This window comes from Coregonus clupeaformis, chromosome 10 (assembly GCF_020615455.1).
Source record: "Coregonus clupeaformis isolate EN_2021a chromosome 10, ASM2061545v1, whole genome shotgun sequence".
Lineage (NCBI taxonomy): Eukaryota > Metazoa > Chordata > Actinopteri > Salmoniformes > Salmonidae > Coregonus > Coregonus clupeaformis.
In genome coordinates, this window is record NC_059201.1 from 53,722,709 (window position 1) to 53,746,836 (window position 24,128).

Here is a 24,128-nt window from a genome sequence, read left to right on the forward strand (position 1 = left end):
TGGCAAACTTCAGATGGGCCTGGACATGCGCTGACTTGAGCAGGGGGACCTTGCGTGCGCTGCAGGATTTTAATCCATGACGGCGTAGTGTGTTACTAATGGTTTTCTTTGAGACTGTGGTCCCAGCTCTCTTCAGGTCATTGACCAGGTCCTGCTGTGTAGTTCTGGGCTGATCCCTCACCTTCCTCAAGATCATTGATGCCCCACGAGGTGAGATCTTGCATGGAGCCCCAGACCGAGGTTGATTGACCGTCATCTTGAACTTCTTCCATTTTCTAATAATTGCGCCAACAGTTGTTGCTGTCTCACCATGCTGCTTGCCTATTGTCCTGTATTCTGATGTCCTTACACAGCTCTCTGGTCTTGGCCATTGTGGAGAGGTTGGAGTCTGTTTGATTGAGTGTGTGGACAGGTGTCTTTTATACAGGTAACGAGTTCAAACAGGTGCAGTTAATACAGGTAATGAGTGGAGAACAGGAGGGCTTCCTAAAGAAAAACTAACAGGTCTGTGAGAGCCGGAATTCTTACTGGTTGGTAGGTGATCAAATACTTATGTCATGCAATAAAACGCAAATGAATTACTTAAAAATCATACAATGTGATTTTCTGGATTTTTGTTTTACATTCTGTCTCTCACAGTTGAAGTGTACCTATGATAAAAAATTACAGACCTTTACATGCTTTGTAAGTAGGAAAACCTGCAAAATCAAGTGTATCAAATACTTGTTCTCCCCACTGTATATATAATAATAATAATAATATAATAATATGCCATTTAGCAGACGCTTTTATCCAAAGCGACTTACAGTCATGCGTGCATACATTATTTATTTTTTGTGTATGGGTGGTCCCGGGGATCGAACCCACTACCTTAGCGTTACAAGCGCCGTGCTCTACCAGCTGAGCTACAGAGGACCACCCATACATATACAGTGGGGAAAAAAAGTATTTAGTCAGCCACCAATTGTGCAAGTTCTCCCACTTAAAAAGATGAGAGAGGCCTGTAATTTCCATCATAGGTACATGTCAACTATGACAGACAAAAGGAGAATTTTTTTTCCAGAAAATCACATTGTAGGATTTTAAATTAATTTATTTGCAAATGATGGTGGAAAATAAGTATTTGGTCAATAACAAAAGTTTCTCAATACTTTGTTATATACCCTTTGTTGGCAATGACACAGGTCAAACGTTTTCTGTAAGTCTTCACAAGGTTTTCACACACTGTTGCTGGTATTTTGGCCCATTCCTCCATGCAGATCTCCTCTAGAGCAGTGATGTTTTGGGGCTGTCGCTGGGCAACACGGACTTTCAACTCCCTCCAAAGATTTTCTATGGGGTTGAGATCTGGAGACTGGCTAGGCCACTCTGGGACCTTGAAATGCTTCTTACGAAGCCACTCCTTCGTTGCCCGGCGGTGTGTTTGGGATCATTGTCATGCTGAAAGACCCAGCCACGTTTCATCTTCAATGCCCTTGCTGATGGAAGGAGGTTTTCACTCAAAATCTCACGATACATGGCCCCATTCATTCTTTCCTTTACACGGATCAGTCGTCCTGGTCCCTTTGCAGAAAAACAGCCCCAAAGCATGATGTTTCCACCCCCATGCTTCACAGTAGGTATGGTGTTCTTTGGATGCAACTCAGCATTCTTTGTCCTCCAAACACGACGAGTTGAGTTTTTACCAAAAAGTTCTATTTTGGTTTCATCTGACCATATGACATTCTCCCAATCCTCTTCTGGATCATCCAAATGCACTCTAGCAAACTTCAGACGGGCCTGGACATGTACTGGCTTAAGCAGGGGGACACGTCTGACACTGCAGGATTTGAGTCCCTGGCGGCGTAGTGTGTTACTGATGGTAGGCTTTGTTACTTTGGTCCCAGCTCTCTGCAGGTCATTCACTAGGTCCCCCCGTGTGGTTCTGGGATTTTTGCTCACCGTTCTTGTGATCATTTTGACCCCACGGGGTGAGATCTTGCGTGGAGCCCCAGATCGAGGGAGATTATCAGTGGTCTTGTATGTCTTCCATTTCCTAATAATTGCTCCCACAGTTGATTTCTTCAAACCAAGCTGCTTACCTATTTCAGATTCAGTCTTCCCAGCCTGGTGCAGGTCTACAATTTTGTTTCTGGTGTCCTTTGACAGCTCGTTGGTCTTGGCCATAGTGGAGTTTGGAGTGTGACTGTTTGAGGTTGTGGACAGGTGTCTTTTATACTGATAACAAGTTCAAACAGGTGCCATTATTACAGGTAACGAGTGGAGGACAGAGGAGCCTCTTAAAGAAGAAGTTACAGGTCTGTGAGAGCCAGAAATCTTGCTTGTTTGTAGGTGACCAAATACTTATTTTCCACCATAATTTGCAAATAAATTCATAAAAAATCCTACAATGTGATTTTCTGGATTTTTTTTCCTCAATTTGTTTGTCATAGTTGATGTGTACCTATGATGAAAATTACAGGCCTCTCTCATCTTTTTAAGTGGGAGAACATGCACAATTGGTGGCTGACTAAATACTTTTTTTCCCCACTGTATATATATATATATATAATTTTTTTTGCTCCTGAACTTCTTCTACTCTCAACCTCTCCGATCATTTTCATGATGTCCATCCGGTTTGCTTCTATATGCCATATCTTTCTAACTGTGCTCTTTCCCAAAAGCTCCCAACATACAACCTATATACTTATTATGGACACAGTATGCTTACATTATTAGCTATCTTTGTTATTATTTGTTGTTATTTGTTATTAGCCCAATCCTTCAACTCTATTCAATAGCTCTTTGTTAAGGGTTTCAGTCACTTCATTAGCTGTGGTTGCTGATGCGTATATGGTTGAAGTATCAGCATACAAGGACACACATGCTTTGTTTAATGCCAGTGGCAGGTCATTGGTAAAAATAGAAAATAGTAGAGGGCCTAGAGAGCTGCTCTGTGGTACACCACACTTAACATGTTTGACATTAGAGAAGCTTCCATTAAAGAACATCCTCTGAGTTCTATTAGATAGACAGCTCTGAATCCACAATATGGCAAAGGTTGAAACGCCATAACACATAAGTGTTCTCAACAACAGGTTATGGTCAATAATATCAAAGGCTGCACTGAAATCAAAAAGTACAGCTCCCACAATCCTCTTATTATCAATTTATTTCAACCAATCATCAGTCATTTGTGTCAGTGCAGTACATGTTGAGTGCCCTTCTCTATAAGCTTGCTCAAAGTCTGTTGTTAATTTGTTTAGTCAAACGCATTTTTCTCCAACAGTTTTCTAAGAGCTGGCAGCAAGCTGATAGGTCTACTGTTAGAACCAGTAAAGGCTGCTTAACCACTCTAGCAGAATGACTTTGGCTTCCCTCCAGGCCTGAGGTCAAAGACTTTCCTCTAGGCTCAGATTAAAGATATGACAGGTAGGAGTGGTTATAGAGTCAATAATTGCGCCAACAGTTGTTGCCGTCTCACCATGCTGCTTGCCTATTGTCCTGTATTCTGATGTCCTTACACAGCTCTCTGGTCTTGGCCATTGTGGAGAGGTTGGAGTCTGTTTGATTGAGTGTGTGGACAGGTGTCTTTTATACAGGCAACGAGTTCAAACAGGTGCAGTTAATACAGGTAATGAGTGGAGAACAGGAGGGCTTCTTAAAGAAAAACTAACAGGTCTGTGAGAGCTGGAATTCTTAATGGTTGGTAGGTGATCAAATACTTATGTCATGCAATAAAATGCAAATGAATTACTTAAAAATCATACAATGTGATTTTCTGGATTTTTGTTTTAGATTCCGTCTCTCACAGTTGAAGTGTACCTATGATAAGATGCTTTGTAAGTAGGAAAACCTGCAAAATCGTCAGTGTATCAAATACTTGTTCTCCCCACTGTATCAAGTGAAATCAAGTTTAATCTGCATTTAGCAAATTGTCATATCTAGTGCTTAAAATAGTACTTGCTATTACATTTATCATTGAATGACAATAATTGTATGTGCTATGATTGAATAATAAATAACTAATCAGAATGAAGAAACTGATGAAAATATATGGATTCATCAATGAAAAAAGGCCCTAGAATAACCCTATAGCCAGCTGTTACTATTGGGTCACAGAATTAGAGGTAGAACATAGCCTCAGGGTGTTCTGGTTATGACTGCTGTTTCACACATGGCTGGCTGGCTCTAGCTGATAGAATACCTATTCTCTGCCAAGCAGCCAGATATGTCACCTTGGCAGCACACAGTGATTGTGGTTGTTTTTAGGAGCAGTCGACTCACACAGACACACACAAGCTACCCGCCCACCCTCTAACTGTCTCTCTCGCTCTCTCTCTCTCACTCCATGTACACACGCACGCACACTCACTGACATCCACAGACACACACAAACACTGTAGGCTATTCATTTCACTACACATAGAGCGTGCATGCTAGGACACAATCCCTTCATTGTGGTGCTTGACTTGGTTGGTTGTTGCTTTGACATCGTGCCAAATTCTGAATGTATCATCTTTGTCTAAAATGGTCCCACCAGGCCACTATTTTACATACTGCACACACACGTGCAAACACACACACACACAAACAAACACACCCTCCATCACTGAGCTACTCAATTGAATAGCCCTGCTGCAGTGAGTGGAGAGAAGGGGGGGGTTGGTTTATGACTGCACTCAGCCCAGCAGACCTCTGAATGCAGTGACAATGCTCTCAAATCCACACAGCATGAACCCACTGACCCACAGACTGTGTCGCCAGGGAAACAGTGCCTGTGTTTGCAATTGTCTATTAAATTACCTGGGGTGTCTGGGAGAATTTATGAACATGCTGTGGGTAGACATTTGCTGTAGGCACAGATCTTGGATCAGTGTACCCAAATCCTAACACACTACTGCCTGACTGAAAATGTAAAAAAAAAAAATATCTGTTCAGTCCAACAATGAGCTTGCACTTGGCAGTTTTGATATGAGGAAACCAGACTCTTGTCCCTGGGGCTTCCAGGAAGGAGACATACCAACGCAATGACTGGATCTTTGTGGTATTTTAGATTGTTTAGATATGATTCATTTGGATAAAGTTGTATTTTGGGGGAAGGCAATGAGAAATGCACACGCATAACAGCATTTCAAAAATCTAAATGACATCTATGAAGATGATAGAGGCTATTTATTTTTATTTTTATTTCACCTTTATTTAACCAGGTAAGCCAGTTGAGAACAACTTCTCATTTACAACTGCGACCTGGCCAAGATAAAGCAAAGCAGTGCGATTAAAAACAACAACAGAGTTACATATGTAAAACATAGGTAAAACAAAACATAAAGTCAAAAATACAACAGAAAATATATATACAGTGTGTGCAAATGTAGCAAGTTATGGAGGTAAGCCAATAAATAGGCTATAGTGCAAAATAATTACAATTAGTATTAACACTGGAATGATAGATGTGCAAGAGATGATGTGCAAATAGAGATACTGGGGTACAAATGAGCAAAATAAATATCAATACAGGGATGAGGTAGTTGGGCGGGCTAATTTCAGATGGGCTGTGTACAGGTGCAGTGATCGGTAAGGTGCTCTGACAACTGATGCTTAAAGTTAGTGAGGAAGATAAGTGTCTTCAGCTTCAGAGATTTTTGCAATTTGTTCCAGTCATTGGCAGCAGAGAACTGGAAGGAATGGCGGCCAAAGGAGGTGTTGGCTTTGGGGATGACCAGTGAGATATACCTGCTGGAGCGCATACTACGGGTGGGTGTTGCTATGGTGACCAATGAGCTAAGATAAGGCGGGGATTTGCCTAGCAGTGATTTATAGATGGCCTGGAGCCAGTGGGTTTGGCGACGGATATGTAGTGAGGACCAGCCAACAAGAGCGTACAGGTCACAGTGGTGGGTAGTATATGGGGCTTTGGAGACAAAACGGATGGCACTGTGATAGACTACATCCAATTTGCTGAGTAGAGTGTTGGAGGCTATTTTGTAAATGACATCGCCGAAGTCAAGGATCGGTAGGATAGTCAGTTTTACGAGGGCATGTTTGGCAGCATGAGTGAAGGAGGCTTTGTTGCGAAATAGGAAACCGGTTCTAGATTTAACTTTGGATTGGAGATTCTTAATGTGGGTCTGGAAGGAGAGTTTACAGTCTAACCAGACGCCTAGGTATTTGTAGTTGTCCACATACTCTAGGTCAGACCCGTCGAGAGTAGTGATTCTAGTCGGGTGGGCGGGTGCCAGCATCGTTCGATTGAAGAGCATGCATTTAGTTTTACTAGTGTTTAAGAGCAGTTGGAGGCTACTGAAGGAGTGTTGTATGGCATTGAAGCTCGTTTGGAGGTTTGTTAACACAGTGTCCAATGAAGGGCCAGATGTATACAAAATGGTGTCGTCTGCATAGAGGTGGATCTGAGAGTCACCAGCAGCAAGAGCGACATCATTGATATACACAGAGAAAAGAGTCGGCCCAAGAATTGAACCCTGTGGCACCCCCATAGAGACTGCCATAGGTCCAGACAACAGGCCCTCCGATTTGACACATTGAACTCTATCTGAGAAGTAGTTGGTGAACCAGGCGAGGCAGTCATTTGAGAAACCAAGGCTATTCAGTCTGCCAATAAGAATGCGGTGGTTGACAGAGTCGAAAGCCTTGGCCAGGTCGATGAAGACGGCTGCACAGTACTGTCTATTATCGATTGCGGTTATAATATCGTTTAGGACCTTGAGCGTGGCTGAAGTGCACCCATGACCAACTCGGAAACCAGATTGCATAGCGGAGAAGGTACGGTGGGATTCGAAATGGTCGGTGATCTGTTTGTTAACTTGGCTTTCAAAAACTTTCGAAAGGCAGGGCAAGATGGATATAGGTCTGTAACAGTTTGGATCTAGAGTGTCACCCCCCTTTGAAGAGGGGGGATGACCGTGGCAGCTTTCCAATCTCTGGGGATCTCAGACGTTACGAAAGAGAGGTTGAACAGGCTAGTAATAGGGGTTGCGACAATTTCGGCGGCTAGTTTTAGAAAGAAAGGGTCCAGATTGTCTAGCCCAGATGATTTGTAGGGGTCCAGATTTTGCAGCTCTTTCAGAACATCAGCTGTCTGAATTTGTGTGAAGGAGAAGCGGGGGGGCATGGGCAAGTTGCAGCGGAGGGTGCAGAGCTGGTGGCCGGGGTAGTGGTAGCCAGGTGGAAAGCATGGCCAGCCGTAGCAAAATGCTTGTTGAAATTGTCAATTATTGTAGATTTATCGGTGGTGATAGTGTTTCCTAGCCTCAGTGCAGTGGGCAGCTGGGAGGAAGTGCTCTTATTCTCCATGGACTTTACAGTGTCCCAAAACTTTTTGGAGTTAGTGCTACAGGATGCAAATTTCTGTTTGAAAAAGTTAGCCTTTGCTTTCCTAACTGCTTGTGTATATTGGTTCCTAACTTCCCTGAAAAGTTGCATATCGCGGGGGCTATTTGATGCTAATGCAGTACGCCACAGGATGTTTTTGTGCTGGTCAAGGGCAGTCAAGTCTGAGGAGAACCAGGGGCTATATCGGTTCTTAGTTCTGTATTTTTTGAATGGGGCATGTTTATTTAAGATTGAGAGGAAATTACTTTTAAAGAACAACCAGGCATCCTCTACTGACGGAATGAGATCTATATCCATCCAGGATACCTGGGCCAGGTCAATTAGGAAGGCCTGCTCGCTGAAGTGTTTTAGGGAGCGTTTGACAGTGATGAGGGGTGGTCGTTTGACCGCGGACCCGTTACGGGACGCAGGCAATAAGGCAGTGATCGCTGAGATCCTGGTTGAAGACAGCGGAGGTGTATTTAGAGGGTAAGTTAGTCAGGATGATATCTATGAGGGTACCCATGTTTACGGATTTAGGGTTGTACCTGGTAGGTTCGTTGATAATTTGTGTGAGATTGAGGTTATCTAGTTTAGATTGTAGGATGGCCGGGGTGTTAAGCATATCCCAATTTAGGTCACCAAGCAGTACGAACTCTGAGGATAGATGGGGGGCAATCAATTCACATATGGTGTCCAGGGCACAGCTGGGGGCTGAGGGGGGTCTGTAGCAACCGGCAACAGTGAGAGACTTATTTCTGGAAAGGTGGATTTTTAGAAGTAGAAGCTCAAACTGTTTGGGCACAGACCTAGATAGTATGATAGAGCTCTGCAGAATATCTCTACAGTAGATTGCAACTCCACCCCCTTTGGCAGTTCTATCAACATACACTTCATTGTCATAGTGTATGTTGGGCAGTCAGATGCATAGCAGAGATCTGTATATAATGATGAGATGCTGATGTCTCTGCCCTAACAATGGGAGTAGTTGTCCCAAATGCGGGAAGGTAGGCAACAAGCTTAGGTCCAAAATAAGCCCATAGAAATGCAGTGGGGTTATTTTGGACAGATTTTGGCGAGAGTGAATCCTCTTTGCCTCTTCGTCTCTGTGCATAATAATTATTAGCCAAGCCAAAGAAAAGACAATATGTGCTGTTCGTGCACTAACTAGAGAGGTTTTATGATGAGGTTATGATGTTTATACAGTGTCATGTTGTTAGTCAGTAGTGGGCCTATCGGTATGTCCAACTCTAACACTGTGTCATATAGCATATGGAACATTTAGACACTCCTCGAACCTCATTTTGTTTTGCATGTGTAAAGGAGTTAAGAACGTACCGTAACTTTACTCCACAGCAAGCTTGAAATGTCACGGATGGAGCTATCGAATTAGATATTTTTCGGTAGCTCAAACCATTGGAACGTTGTCAAGGAAGGCGGTCACGTCTTTGGCGAAGCAGAGGATAACTGATTTGAGCCCGGACAGCTCAAATAAGCAAAGAGAAACGACAGTCCATCATTACTTTAATACATGAAGGTCAGTCAATCTGGAAAATTCCAAGAATTTTGAACGTTTCTTCAAGTGCAGTCGTAAAAACCATGAGCGCTATGATGAAACTGGCTCTCATGAGGACCGCCACAGGAAAGGAAGACCCAGAGTTACCTCTGCTGCAGTTACCAACCTCAGAAATTGCAGCCCAAATAAATGGTTCAGAGTGCAAGTAACAGACACATCTCAACATCAACTGTTCAGATGAGACTGCGTGAATCAGGCCTTCATGGTCGAATTGCTGCAAAGAAACCACTACTAAAGGACACCAATAAGAAGAAGAGACTTGTTTGGGCCAAGAAACACGAGCAATGGACATTAGACCGGTGGAAAATTGTCCTTTGGTCTGATGAGTCCAAAATTGAGATTTTTGGTTCCAACCGCTGTGTCTTTGTGAGACGCAGAGTAGGTGAATGGATGATCTCTGCATGTGTGGTTCCCACCATGAAGCATGGAGGAGGAGTTGTGATGGTGTGGGGGTGCTTTGCTGGTGATACTGTCAGTGATTTATTTCGAAATCAAGGCACACTTAACCAGCATGGCTACCACTGCATTCTGCAGCGATACGCCATCCCATCTGGTTTGCGTTTAGTGGGACTATCATTTGTTTATCAACAGGACAATGACCCAAAACACACCTCCAGGCTGTGTAAGGGCTATTTGACCAAGAAGGAGAGTCATGGAGTGCTGCATCAGATGACCTGACCTCCACAATCACCTGACCTCAACCCAATTGAGATGGTTTGGGATAAGTTGGACTGCAAAGTGAAGGAAAAGCAGCCAACAAGTGCTCAGCATATGTGGGAACTCCTTCAAGACTGTTGGAAAAGCATTCCAGGTGAAGCTGGTTGAGGAAATGCTAAGAGTGTGCAAAGCTGTCATCAAGGCAAAGGGTGGCTACTTTGAAGAATCTGAAATATAAAGTATATTTTGATTTGTTTAAAAAAAAATTGGTTACTACATTATTCCATATGTGTTATTTCATAGTTTTGATTTCTTCACTATTATTCTACAATGTAGAAAATAGTACAAATAAAGAAAAACCCTTGAATGGTAGTGTATATTTTTGGGCTGCCTCTTGGGCCCCCCACAGGCCTGGGCCAAGGGGCTTCAGCCCCGGTAAGCCCCTGCATATATCCAGCCATGCGGTCACTGGTATTGAACCTTAACACATACACACACTTGGACACAATCTGCCACACACACTCTACAGTCCCCGTGGATAAGCTGTGGGCATGTAACCCACCACACCCACACACACACACTGCACAGTCCCAGTTGGTGAAGTGAAAACCAGAGATTAAAGTCTACATATGAATAATTGAGAATTCTCTCAATGTTACTGGAAGATGGGATTAAACCCCCCAAATATTCATGCCATACCTCCTGCCATACAGTCATTTGTTATGTGCCTGAATTCAACCTTTTCGCATTAGACCTTTTGCGCATACAATATCTAGTCATTTGACAATATCAGCGCAGTTTAGCAAATGCAAAATGACTGTATCATTCACAACAAATGCCAGATGCCAATTTAAAAGTGGATGCATGGATAACTGTGGATATCTTTTCTCACTCCGTCTTCTCCTCTCCCTCTTTTCCAGCCTACTCGGACAAGATCAAAGAGATGTCCATGCTGTCTCTGATCTGCTCCTGCTTCTACTCACAACCACATCCCAACAGCCTCTACCAATGTGGAGGTTCGTGGTGAAGAGCTCTGTGGGTTTGTCTGTGTCCCATAGAGATCATATAATTATATACAGAATGTAATTCTATGGTTTGTCCATCCATCCACCCACCTTCGCTCTTTGTCTGTCTCTGTCTGTCTCTGTCTGCACATCCTTACTTCCCTAATACCTGCTGTCCTCCACAGACATGGAGGTGAAGTCCCTAAACAAGCGGGCGTCCGGCCAGGCCTTTGAGGTCATTCTGAAGTCCCCCGCAGACCTCTCTCCTGACAGGCCCCAGCCCCTGCTCTCTCCACCCAAGAAGGACCTCTCCCTGGAGGAGCTCCAGAAGAGGCTAGAGGCTGCGGAGGAGAGGAGGAAGGTAAACAGAGAACATGACAGAGAATGGGTCTCTGCAATATCTCTTTCACCAATATCTCTTTCACCCCTCAATTCTTCTCACTCGCCCTCTTCTCAATCATTCTCATCATCTATCCCTCTTCCTCACTCCCCTCTCTCTGTTTCTCCCTCTTCACCATCTCTCTCACTCGTCTCTCTCTGCAGTCTCAGGAGGCCCTGCTCCTGAAGCAGCTGGCTGAGAAGAGGGAGCATGAGCGAGAGGTGCTCCTCAAGGCCCTGGAGGAGAACAACAACTTCAGCAAGATGGCAGAGGAGAAGCTCAACTACAAGATGGAGGTCAACAAAGAGAACCGCGAGGCCCACCTGAACGCACTCAAGCAGCGGCTCCGGGAGAAGGTCAATTGCCCACTGACTGTCATTCAAAGCTATGGCCTAGTCTAGAGAAATGAAAGACGTGGAGCGTTATGTGGGTACCGAGTAGAGAGTATCAAAGGCAGGGTTGGAGGTGCTCTTTGGTTTAGGGGGCTACTGTAATGGTTAAAACAAGGAGGACATAGACATATGCAATGTGAATACCTACTGGAGGAGTGCGGATGACCTAGCCTGTGTGACAACAGGATGAAATGCAATAGCATGAAAGTATTAGCCTGAATGCCAGTCTGTAACTGAATACCATTCTGTAACATCATTGGCAAGCCATCAATTTAGCATTGCTAAATGCAGAAGCAATCAGATTTTGGATGGCAGTTGAGGTTGAAACTTGAAGAATAGAGGAAGGACTTGGACCATGTCTTGTCCTTCTTAAGAACAATTCTACGAGGTTATGGTTCTATCTATCTGCGCTCATACAGTGGCTTGCAAAAGTATTCACCCCCCTTGGCATTTTTCTTGGGGGTTTGTATCATTTCATTTACATAACATGCCTACCACTTTGAAGATGCAAAATATTTTTTTGTGTGAAACAAACAATAAATAAGACAAAAAAACAGAAAACTTGAGCGTGCATAACTATTCACCCCCCCAAAGTCAATACTTTGTAGAGCCACCTTTTGCAGCAATTACAGCTGCAAGTCTCTTGGGGTATGTCTCTATAAGCTTGGCACATCTAGCCACTGGGATTTTTGCCCATTCTTCAAGGCAAAACTGCTCCAGCTCCTTCAAGTTGGATGGGTTCCGCTGGTGTACAGCAATCTTTAAGTCATACCACAGATTCTCAATTAGATTGAGGTCTGGGCTTTGACTAGGCCATTCCAAGACATTTCAATGTTTCCCCTTAAACCACTCGAGTGTTGCTTTCGCAGTATGCTTCGGGTCATTGTCCTGCTGGAAGGTGAACCTCCTTCCCAGTCTCAAATCTCTAGAAGACTATTTAGCGCCATCCATCATTCCTTCAATTCTGACCAGTTTCCCAGTCAGTCCATGCGATTGAAAAACATCCCCACAGCATGATGCTGTCACCACCATGCTTCACTGTGGGGATGGTGTTGTCAGGGTGATGAAAGGTGTTGGGTTTGCGCCAGACATAGCGTTTTCCTTGATGGCCAAAAAGCTCAATTTTTGTCTCATCTGACCAGAGTACCTTCTTCCATATGTTTGGGGAGTCTCCCACATGCCTTTTGGCGAACACCAAATGTGTTTGCTTATTTTTTTCTTTAAACAATGGCTTTTTTCTGGCCGCTCTTTCATAAAGCCCAGCTCTGTGGAGTGTACGGCTTAAAGTGGTCCTATGGACAGATACTCCAATCTCCGCTGTGGACTTTTGCAGCTCCTTCAGGGTTATCTTTGGTCTCTTTGTTGCCCCTCCTTGCCTGGTCCGTGAGTTTTGGTGGGCGGCCCTCTCTTGCAGGTTTGTTGTGGTGCCATATTCTTTCCATTTTTTTATAATGGATTTAATGGTGCTCCGTGGGATGTTCAAAGTTTCTGATATTTTTTTAGAACCCAACCCTGATCTGTACTTCTCCATAACTTTGTTCCTGACCTGTTTGGAGAGCTCCTTGGTCTTCATGGTGCCGCTTGCTTGGTGGTGCCCCTTGCTTAGTGGTGTTGCAGACTCTGGGGCCTTTCAGAACAGGTGTATATATACTGAGATCATGTGACAGCTCATGTGACACTTATATTGCACGCAGGTGGACTTTATTTAACTAATTATGGGACTTCTGAAGGTAATTGGTTGCACCAGATCTTATTTAGGGGCTTCATAGCAAAGGGGGTGAATACATATGCACGCACCACTTTTCCGTTATTTATTTTGTATACATTTTTTAGACCAGTTTTTTTTATTTTTTTACTTCACCAATTTGGACTATTTTGTGTATGTCTATTACATGAAATCCTAATAAAAATCTATTTAAATTACAGGTTGTAATGCTACAAAATAGGAAAAACGCCAAGGGGGATGAATACTTTTGCAAGGCACTGTTTGTATCTCTCAATTGAAGGACATGACAAACAGATAGGAACAGTCTCCGCTAATCATAGCACAAAGCAAAGTCAATTCATGTGTAAAAGGCTACAACATACAGGGAATAGAGGTCAACAGTGGGAATATCTAAATTAATTTCTATTGCAGTATCGTATTGCAATTTCTTTCTAACTTTCGTTTTGTTCTATCACAGGAAATCCATGCCGCTGAGGTCCGTAGAAACAAGGAACTCCAAGCTGACCTCTCTGGTTGAAGACATTTTCTACAGTTTTGTCAAGAGATTATCGTCTGATGGGTTTTGATTGGAAGAAATGCTACTTTTTTAAATCTCGATGTCTGAAAGGCTTTTGCATTGTTCAATATACACTGGTTTCACAAGCTAATAATTCAACAACAATTTCCACAGATTGTTTCTCATCTCTCAATTTATTTTCTGAAAATAATATTTATATTGAGCACAGGTAGAGCTAAAGTAGGGCCCAAGGTCAAGGGTCAGATTTACTAAACATTTGCACCTTTCTTAAGACTGCACCTGTGAGTTCATACAAGGGAACAAAATGAAAACAATTGAAACATTTCTCTTACCTTTATTTTACCTTTTGGTTTAAATCGTTGTGTTTGGTTCTCTCTGGAAAAATAACCTGTACAATTTTGTGCTAGTACAAATGCTTGGTAAGTCAGGCCCTCTGTGTGTGTCAGACCTAAGAAGCTACGGTTATATCATCATTATGAATTGCCCTTATTGATCCAAAAACATAGCTCAATAGTTACGTTTAATTCTTATAGGAAGTAATGATTATGCTGCATCTGTACTGTGAGCGAACCTGTTACACATATTTCCAAAAGGTCTTTCTCTACACATTCCCCCATCTATTGCATAAGGTACTGTATAACAGGGGAGCAGAGCCAAGCTAAATTGATGTGTTTCCCTGTGCCAGAGGCTTGCTTGGGCCATGTGTAAAAGGGGAATCTGATAATATACGATATTCAGCACACTCTATAGGAAAACACCATAACCTGGTCATTCATCATATATAGTCACACCCATTGTCAGTTTGTGCAGTCGTCTTCAATCAAGCATGCAACGTCAATCAAGTGACTGTATAAAATGGAGCACAGTCGCATTTAGGCTTCAGTTCAATAAAGTTCAGTATTCACTTTGCCGTACATACGTTTAAACTGCTTTAAGAGTGGGTTCCGGTCTCTTTTAGGTTTAATTTCCTAGCTACTGAAATCTCCCACACAGTCTGTTTATTTCTGAATCACTCACTTGTGACTGTTGTGTGTCACTTTAAGGGACTACATTTAGTAACAAAATGACTCCACTATAGAGTGCCATAGTTTGTTTGCAGTGCGACACAGAGTCAATATGACAGAATTTGTTTTATGCAAATGATATGCAAAAGGTTTATTTTATTTTATTATTGGATTATGATGTGAACTTTGGCATGTAATGTAGAGGTATCAAATGCTGACACATAGCACTGAATGTATTGCCAGACACACTTACCCTTCTAGAAGCATATAGGCCTACATATGCCGTATCTTAATTTGATCATCCTGTTGTTGCAGGAATTTTAGGTTTAAAAAGGCTTCTAAAGTTTGTAATTTCCAGTTTAAAATTTCAGACTTGATTTGCCCTAATGAAAAATGTATCAACCCCTACAAAAAATGTCCATACATTATAATCCACATAATAATTCACAGTTCCTGTTGCTGCAGGATAATTTTTCTGCTGTAGCAAACTGGCTCAAATTAAGATCCTACATCTGTAGACTACTTGTGCCTGGTTTCCCTATACCAGTATTATTTGGGATAACGCTGCTCAGCTTCAGTGGGGTTACGCTAGGACCCAGTCCCTTCATGCTGGTGCTTGACTTGGTTGGTTGTCACCATGCATTAAGTAACATTGACATCGTGCCAACTTCTGTTTTTATTCTCTTTGTCTAAGATGGGACCACCAAGCCAATATGCTTACACAGTACATAAAAACACACACACACACACACACACACACACACACACACACACACACACACACACACACACACACACACACACACACACACACACACACACACACACACACACACACACACACACACACACTGTGGGCCATTCATTTAACTTAGATTCAATGCATACAGCGACTCTGTGTGGATAACTCAACAATATATCACCTTTAATAAAAGGTTAACTGGCTGTTGTTGCTAGAATATAAAGTCTGATGAACTATAATAAAGTTGGTGATACCTTATTTTGTCATTTACATTTGTGACACTTATTAATTAACATATTACATTGTTTACAATAATCAGGTTTCCGTCCAACCTTTTTATGCGAGTAAAGTCCATCTCGGATAAAGAATGTCACGACAGGCATGATGGAAACATGACATTTGTCGATAAACTAAAATACGCTAGACAAGGTGGTATTTATTTGTGTCTGTAAAATTAATTATGTGAGAAATGGTGGTGGAAACGCCTTAATGTGCAAATATTTATATAGTAACCATCATATCGAAGTCAACTTGGAGTCACGTGATGGTATGGTGTGTGGTCCTCCCACTACGACTAAGGAAAGCATGCAGTTTATTATGCTACAGATTAAATAAATTATGATGAACTTCACAGGGTGGTGAAAGTGCATGGTGATGAGCTCCTTTCCAATAAATACTGAGGGTCTTATTCTGGTGACATGATGATCGATGCTTGGCTGCCATTTAACAAATAAAAATAATATTTTGTCCATAATAATTTCATCATGTAGGTAGCCTACCTGCACTGTATCTGTGAGCTGTTGGCTAGAGCGTACATGCCAAGACCAGAGTGTGCACATTCTATATATAACACAACATATTTAACTAAAACATTTTTTGTGACAAATCCATCAGTAGAGTTGAAAATGCAATGCAACCATTTAACTTGTATTTCTAATTCGGTACATGGAAATTTAATGACAAAAGTTATTTTTATGTGCACTATATCATCACGCACAGCCTTTTATCTGCAACAAGTCAAACACATCTCTGGTGGGAAAATGCAGAATTTATTGACGGTCCCTAACTAGCCAGGGAGATCCAAAGTCAAACCAGGTGTTGAATATTTGCATGAAAATCCAGCCAATTAGATGGAAACCTAGCTATTATCCTTTTACTGTCGTGGGCTAAATCAGGGTCAAGCAGATTGATTCTTGGTAGTCTTAAACAAATCTATTTTGAAACAAAAGTACCTCACACACATGGTTATGGGCTTAAAAAAAGAAGACACCTGTACCATGTCAGATATAGAGTTGAAATGTGTTCAATTTTCAGTTTGCAACCCAATATTACACTTTATATACATCACAGAAGACTGAAATATAACAAAACTTGACATAGAAACACCTGTTCTGCTATCCAACGGACTATTATCATAATTTGCATATTCTGAAGATAAACTTGGCAGTCATAACATTTGGGCAGTAAAATATTAAAAGTGTAATACTAGAGTCATTCTGCACAGTTATGCCACATTTACAGTCTAATGGAAACTCGGAACCTCCAAGTTAAAATGAACGTGAGTTATTTGCGTAGAGCTTCCTATTGGTTGATTCTGGTACTTTCAAGTGGGAAACCCGGAGTTCATGTTTCTACAACGATTAGTAATATCCGGGATCCTTGGGACGTCCCTACCCTAAACACTAACCTTAACCCCTGCTCTAACCTTAAAGGGTGACAGCACTTCCTGATTTGGCCTAGTTTTAGATTTGGTTCATTATGAAATGCTAGCGGCCATGACTGAATTCAAACATGAGTTGGTTTCGGGGTGTGGTTTGATGTTGGTGTTTCGCGTATGTTCACAGGTGGAAAGAGTTAGTCAAATTATTTCGCCAATTAGCTTTAGCTTGGCAAAATATGCAAAATTCGTTTGACTTTGGATAGCCTATCACCTGGGCTAGTTAGGAACGTCAATAAATTACACAATGTAAATGAGACAATATTTTCACGTTGCACACCTTTTAGTTCTCAATAAATGCTTTTAATATGTGTAATTTAATTTCTACAATCTATAGCTGGTTTGAGGTTTTTAAGTAATTGAAATTTGGAGCTATTAAAATGTTAACATATTGTCCCATGTGCGTTGTGTAATTTACAGATGGTCCCTAACTAATCCCATAGGGATATCCAAAGTTAAATAAATGTACCACGGGCATTACGATCAGGTCGCGTGCAACTTGTTTTAGGCTTTGGGGTCTTACTCGATTTTGCTTTCGATTTCGAGGTTGGTTCTGTTTGGGTGTGGCTTGTTGGAATCTTCCTCATTAGTCAGGATGTGTTGCACTTGTCACCTCATTAGTCAGTCATTAGTTTCACCTGTGCTGGCACAGGTGATATTTAAGAGCGGCTGGCCCATTGCGCCAGTGGGCATGAGAGACGTTGGAAGAGCTTGACCGCTGTTTACCAGTTCCACATTGAGTTTGTGAAAAACAAAGCCGTTTATCTTTTCCCTTTTGGTTTGCACCACTTACTTTTGTACTCCATATTATAAGTTGGTGAGGGTTTTTATTTTGGTTTGCCTCTTCTGGGGCAAATTTAGTGGGCATTTATGGTGGGTGTCTTTTACGGACCCAGTTTCTTGTTGCTAGTCCACTTTCAGTGGAAACCCCCCTGAGTGTCTTTGAGAACACCTCCTAAAACCCCACATTTTTTGTTTTGGTTGTTGTTAGTGACTCTTTGTTAGTTCCCCCTTCTGTTTGAGCAGCAACATTTTTGGTTTCTTTTTGAGGAGCGTAACAAAATGGGGGCTCGTCCGGGATCTTGTTTCCCATGAGTATGGTCAGGGGCGCAACTTTCACTTGGGTGGTGTGCTTTAGGACCATGTGGACACCTCCGAGCGGTCAGGTAGGCTGTTTGGAGTGTTTATCCAACTGGATTTTGGACCACGCAGACACCACAGAGTGGACTGACAGGCTGTGTGAAGGCAAAGCTTCTGGACCAGCACGGGAGAGTTGTGCTCTTTCACCGAGTTGTGAAAGGAACAGAAACTGGCTACTCTTTAGCTGACTGCTTGCAAGGTAACTGCTGTTTAACATAACAGAAGAAGAAAAACGAAACTAGTGTTTATTCGCTGTACTGAGCTAGTATTGTAACCGACGTAACGTTAGCGAATGTTTCATCCCCTCTCGACTGAGGTGAATGAATAAGCTACGCTAGTGAGTAGCTACCACAGCCAGGTCAGCTTTAGCCTCTAGTTATCTGTCAGATAGCGATATGAGGTGGCTATCTAACAGCAGTTGTTTGTATGGACATGTTTTGTAGCCTTTGTTTTGTCACGTTTCAGAAGTAAATGAACTTGGCAAGCGTTCGCCAGTTGATGTACCGTTAGAGAGAGCTGGCCAAAAGTTGGCTTACCTTAGCTATTACTTTTGTCTCAATCAAACTAGACCTTTAATCAAACAATGGTCGGCCAAATGATTGAAGATTGATATTCTGACGTTTTTTCAGGGCAATGTGTTGTATTAGTCAGTATGGTAATGTTATTGATCTGTCAGTTTCCCTAGCTAATTCCCTACTTTTCATACTGACAAAGTAATAAACAGCTCTAATGTTACAGGCTTCACTGTCATGGTGCACAGTAGAGGTCTGCGCAGGACCAATTTTCTTCTTCCAGCTCCCGCTGGCTTTCTGTCTGACTCCCACCCGCTACCGTAAGAACCGGTCCCAAACCCAACCGCAGTCCCGCAATGTTATTTTAGGCGTATGTGACGCAGCTCACTTGCCAGCCATGGTCCCATCAAATGAGCAAAAATAACTTAAGAAATAGGTTAAATGACCAGATTCTCACATGGCCCTTACATTGTATTACTGGGCTATATCAACCAATATGCTAGATGTAGTTTGAAGAGAGCATAGTTGGAGAGACTTGCACTTTCTCTTGAACTATTTTTATAGCCTACCTTTTACATTTACATTTAGGTCATTTAGCAGACGCTCTTATCCAGAGCAACTTACAAATAGGTGCATTCACCTTATAGCCAGTGGGATCACCATTTCACAATGTTTTTTGTTTTTTTTGTTTTTTTGGTTGGGGTTTGGGTTGGGGTAAGGGGGGGGTAGAAGGATTACTTTATCCTATCCCAGGTATTCCTTAAAGAGGTGGGGTTTCAAATGTCTCCGGAAGGTGGTGAGTGACTCCGCTGTCCTGGTGTCGTGAGGGAGCTTGTTCCACCATTGGGGTGCCAGAGCAGCGAACAGTTTTGACTGGGCTAAGCAGGAACTATGCTTCCGCAGAGGTAGGGGAGCCAGCAGGCCAGAGGTGGATGAACGCAATGCCCTCGTTTGGGTGTAGGGACTGATCAGAGGCTGAAGGTACGGAGGTGCCGTTCCCCTCACAGCTCCGTAGGCAAGCACCATGGTCTTGTAGCAGATGCGAGCTTCAACTGGAAGCCAGTGGAGTGTGCGGAGGAGCGGGGTGACGTGAGAGAACTTGGGAAGGTTGAACACCAGACGGGCTGCGGCATTCTGGATGAGTTGTAGGGGTTTAATGGCACAGGCAGGGAGCCCAGCCAACAGCGAGTTGCAGTAATCCAGACGGGAGATGACAAGTGCCTGGATTAGGACCTGTGCCGCTTCCTGTGTAAGGCAGGGTCGTACTCTCCGAATGTTGTAGAGCATGAACCTACAGGATCGGGTCACCGCCTTGATGTTAGCGGAGAACGACAGGGTGTTGTCCAGGGTCACGCCAAGGCTCTTCGCACTCTGGGAGGAGGACACAACGGAGTTGTCAACCGTGATGGCGAGATCATGGAACAGGCAGTCCTTCCCCGGGAGGAAGAGCAGCTCCGTCTTGCCAAGGTTCAGCTTGAGGTGGTGATCCGTCATCCATACTGATATGTCTGCCAGACATGCAGAGATGCGATTCGCCACCTGGTTATCAGAAGGGGGAAAGGAGAAGATTAGTTGTGTGTCGTCAGCGTAGCAATGATAGGAGAGGCCATGTGAGGATATGACAGAGCCAAGTGACTTGGTGTATAGGGAGAATAGGAGAGGGCCTAGAACTGAGCCCTGGGGGACACCAGTGGTGAGAGCACGTGGTGCGGAGACAGCTTCTAGTGCTAAAAGTGGCAGTATTAAAGCCTCTCTTGAAAACACCAAACCTTGACCCAGAAAATGTAAAAAACTAAAATCGGCCTATATTGAATCTCCCATTCCTCTCAAACATATTAGAAAAAGCTGTTGAGCAGCAACTCACTGCCTTCCTGAAGACAAATAATGTATACGAAACGCTTCAGTCTGGTCTTTGACCCCATCATAGTACTGAGACTGCACTCGTGAAGGTGGTAAATTACCTTTTAATGGCTTCTGACCAAGGGTCTGCATCAGTCCTCGTGCTCCTAGACCTTAGTGCTGCTTTTGACACCATCGATCACCACATCCGATAAGTTTCCAAGATGGCGTAGTAGTGCAGTTCTGTTTTGTCGTATGTCTGTAAATAGCCTGTAAATACCCTATTTTTCTGTATTTTTCGTACATATTTCCCAATCAGACTTTCATCCTTCTACAAAATATACTTTCCTGCAACCCGCCTCACTCAATGTGGAACGGATTCTATTATTGACTTACCTTTATCTAGAATCTAGAATCTCCAGTTGAAACTAGCTAGCCAGCTAACTAGCTACTTGCTATTAGCCACAGCTAGCGGTATTTCACCCAGAACATTTGATTTTTTTCTGCGGGATTAATTTTAATCACTGGACATTAATCACCGGATATTCGGCCAGTCTGCACAGCGCGTTATCGACCCAGAACATATCAGTTTTTCCGCCGGAATCACTGGACCTTTAACTCCGGATTCATCGCTACCAGCTAGCTACAACAAAACGGACGCTGTGGTCTGGCTAATCATCCTGAGCTAGGCCCATCTCCCGGCTATCTACCTCTCTGTCAACCGGACGGGACCACCTAGTGTTGACACGGAGCCCCGCCGATCCTACACGACTGGTCTGCCGACGAAATCGTCTGATGTGGTTACGACGTTAACCACGAAGATTCCATCTGCTAGCCCCGGACCGCTAGCACACGCTAGCCGTGGCCTCTTACTCACTAGTGCTTTACCACCGGACCTTATGATAACTCAGCTATACAGCTGATGTCTGCTGGACTGTTCCTTTTTACGGTACTACATCCTGTTTATGTTTAGCCTCAGCCCAAACATGGTTAGTTTATTGTTGTTTCGGTTATTTCTAATTGTACTATTTCACTGTAGACCCCCCAGCCTAGCTAAACCTGCCTTAGATAGCTCCTTTGCCCCTCCCCCTATACACGCGGAGACCGACTCAATTGATGCCTCCAGCGATGCTATCTCTTTCATTGTTACCCAACGCTTAGGTTTACCTCCACTTTACTCATATCCTTCCATATCCTTGTCTGTACATAATGCCCTGAATCTTTTCTATAACACCCGGAAATCTGCCCCCTTTATTCTATGTACCCAACGCACTAGAAGACCAGTTCTTAAAGCCTTTAGCCGTATCCTTATTCTAGTCCTCCTCTGTTCCTCTGGTGATGTAGAGGCTAACCCAGGCCCTGCAGCCCTCAGTATCACTCCTACTCCCCAGGCGCTATCATTTGCTGACTTCTGTAATCGCAAAAGTCTTGGTTTCTTGCACATAAATATCAGAAGTCTACTTCCTAAGTTTGAGTTATTCACTGCGTTAGCACACTCTGCCAACCCTGATGTTCTAGCAGTGTCTGAATCCTGGCTCAGGAAGGCCACCAAAAATTCTGAAATTTCCATCCCCAACTATAACATTTTCCGTCTAGATAGAACTGCCAAAGGGGGTGGAGTTGCAATCTACTGTAGAGATAGCCTGCAGAGCTCTATCATACTATCCAGGTCTGTGCCCAAACAGTTTGAGCTTCTACTTCTAAAAATCCACCTTTCCAGAAATAAGTCTCTCACTGTTGCCGCTTGCTACAGACCCCCCTCAGCCCCCAGCTGTGCCCTGGACACCATATGTGAATTGATTGCCCCCCATTTATCCTCAGAGTTTGTACTGCTTGGTGACCTAAATTGGGATATGCTTAATACCCCAGCCATCCTACAATCCAAGCTAGATGCCCTCAACCTCACGCAAATTATCAACGAACCTACCAGGTACAACCCTAAATCCGTAAACATGGGTACCCTCATAGATATCATCCTGACTAACATACCCTCTAAATACACCTCAGCTGTCTTCAACCAGGATCTCAGCGATCACTGCCTTATTGCCTGCGTCCGTAACGGGTCCGCGGTCAAACGACCACCCCTCATCACTGTCAAACGCTCCCTAAAACACTTTAGCGAGCAGGCCTTCCTAATTGACCTGGCCCAGGTATCCTGGATGGATATAGATCTCATTCCGTCAGTAGAGGATGCCTGGTTGTTCCTTAAAAGTAATTTCCTCTCAATCTTAAATAAACATGCCCCATTCAAAAATACAGAACTAAGAACCGATATAGCCCCTGGTTCTCCTCAGACTTGACTGCCCTTGACCAGCACAAAAACATCCTGTGGCGTACAGCATTAGCATCAAATAGCCCCCGCGATATGCAACTTTTCAGGGAAGTTAGGAACCAATATACACAAGCAGTCAGGAAAGCAAAGGCTAACTTTTTCAAACAGAAATTTGCATCCTGTAGCACTAACTCCAAAAAGTTTTGGGACACTGTAAAGTCCATGGAGAATAAGAGCACTTCCTCCCAGCTGCCCACTGCACTGAGGCTAGGAAACACTATCACCACCGATAAATCTACAATAATCGAGAATTTCAACAAGCATTTTGCTACAGCTGGCCATGCTTTCCATCTGGCTACCACTACCCCGGCCACCAACTCTGCACCCTCTGCTGCAACTTGCCCATGCCCCCCCCGCTTCTCCTTCACACAAATTCAGACAGCTGATGTTTTGAAAGCGCTGCAAAATCTGGACCCCTACAAATCAGCTGGGCTAGACAATCTGGACCCTTTCTTTCTAAAACTAGCCGCCGAAATTGTCGCAACCCCTATTACTAGTCTGTTCAACCTCTCTTTCATAACGTCTGAGATCCCCAGAGATTGGAAAGCTGCCGCGGTCATCCCCCTCTTCAAAGGGGGTGACACTCTAGATCCAAACTGCTACAGACCTATATCCATCCTGCCCTGCCTTTCGAAAGTATTTGAAAGCCAAGTTAACAAACAGATTACCGACCATTTCGAATACCACCGTACCTTCTCCGCCATGCAATCCGGTTTCCGAGCTGGTCATGGGTGCACTTCAGCCACGCTCAAGGTCCTAAACGATATTATAACCGCGATTGATAATAGACAGTACTGTGCAGCCGTCTTCATCGACCTGGCCAAGGCTTTCGACTCTGTCAACCACCGCATTCTTATTGGCAGACTAAATAGCCTTGGTTTCTCAAATGACTGCCTCGCCTGGTTCACCAACTACTTCTCAGATAGAGTTCAGTGTGTCAAATCGGAGGGCCTGTTGTCTGGACCTATGGCAGTCTCTATGGGGGTGCCACAGGGTTCAATTCTTGGGCCGACACTTTTCTCCGTGTATATCAATGATGTCGCTCTTGCTGCTGGTGACTCTCAGATCCACCTCTACGCAGACGACACCATTTTGTATACATCTGGCCCTTCATTGGACACTGTGTTAACAAACCTCCAAACGAGCTTCAATGCCATACAACAATCCTTCAGTAGACTCCAACTGCTCTTAAATACTAGTAAAACTAAATGCATGCTTTTCAATCGAACGCTGCTGGCACCCGCCCACCCGACTAGAATCACCACTCTCGACGGGTCTGA

The 24,128-nt window shown here is 43.5% G+C and overlaps 1 protein-coding gene across 2 annotated transcripts in view; it reads left to right on the top strand.

Annotated features, from left to right (window-relative positions):
* The window catches only part of LOC121575566 (stathmin-3), a 35,616-nt gene extending 20,050 nt beyond the window's left edge, over positions 1-15,566 (top strand). Inside the window, exons 2-5 of one of the 2 annotated variants that reach the window (XM_041888740.2) lie at positions 10,465-10,560; positions 10,734-10,909; positions 11,092-11,283; positions 13,503-15,566. In XM_041888740.2, coding sequence (XP_041744674.1) covers positions 10,465-10,560; positions 10,734-10,909; positions 11,092-11,283; positions 13,503-13,562 — 524 coding nt within the window. In that variant the 3' untranslated portion in view covers positions 13,563-15,566. Of the gene's footprint in view, positions 1-10,464; positions 10,584-10,733; positions 10,910-11,091; positions 11,284-13,502 lie in introns of those variants that run through there. The other variant, XM_041888741.2, reaches the window with a different exon arrangement.
* Positions 15,567-24,128: the final 8,562 nt, after the last annotated feature.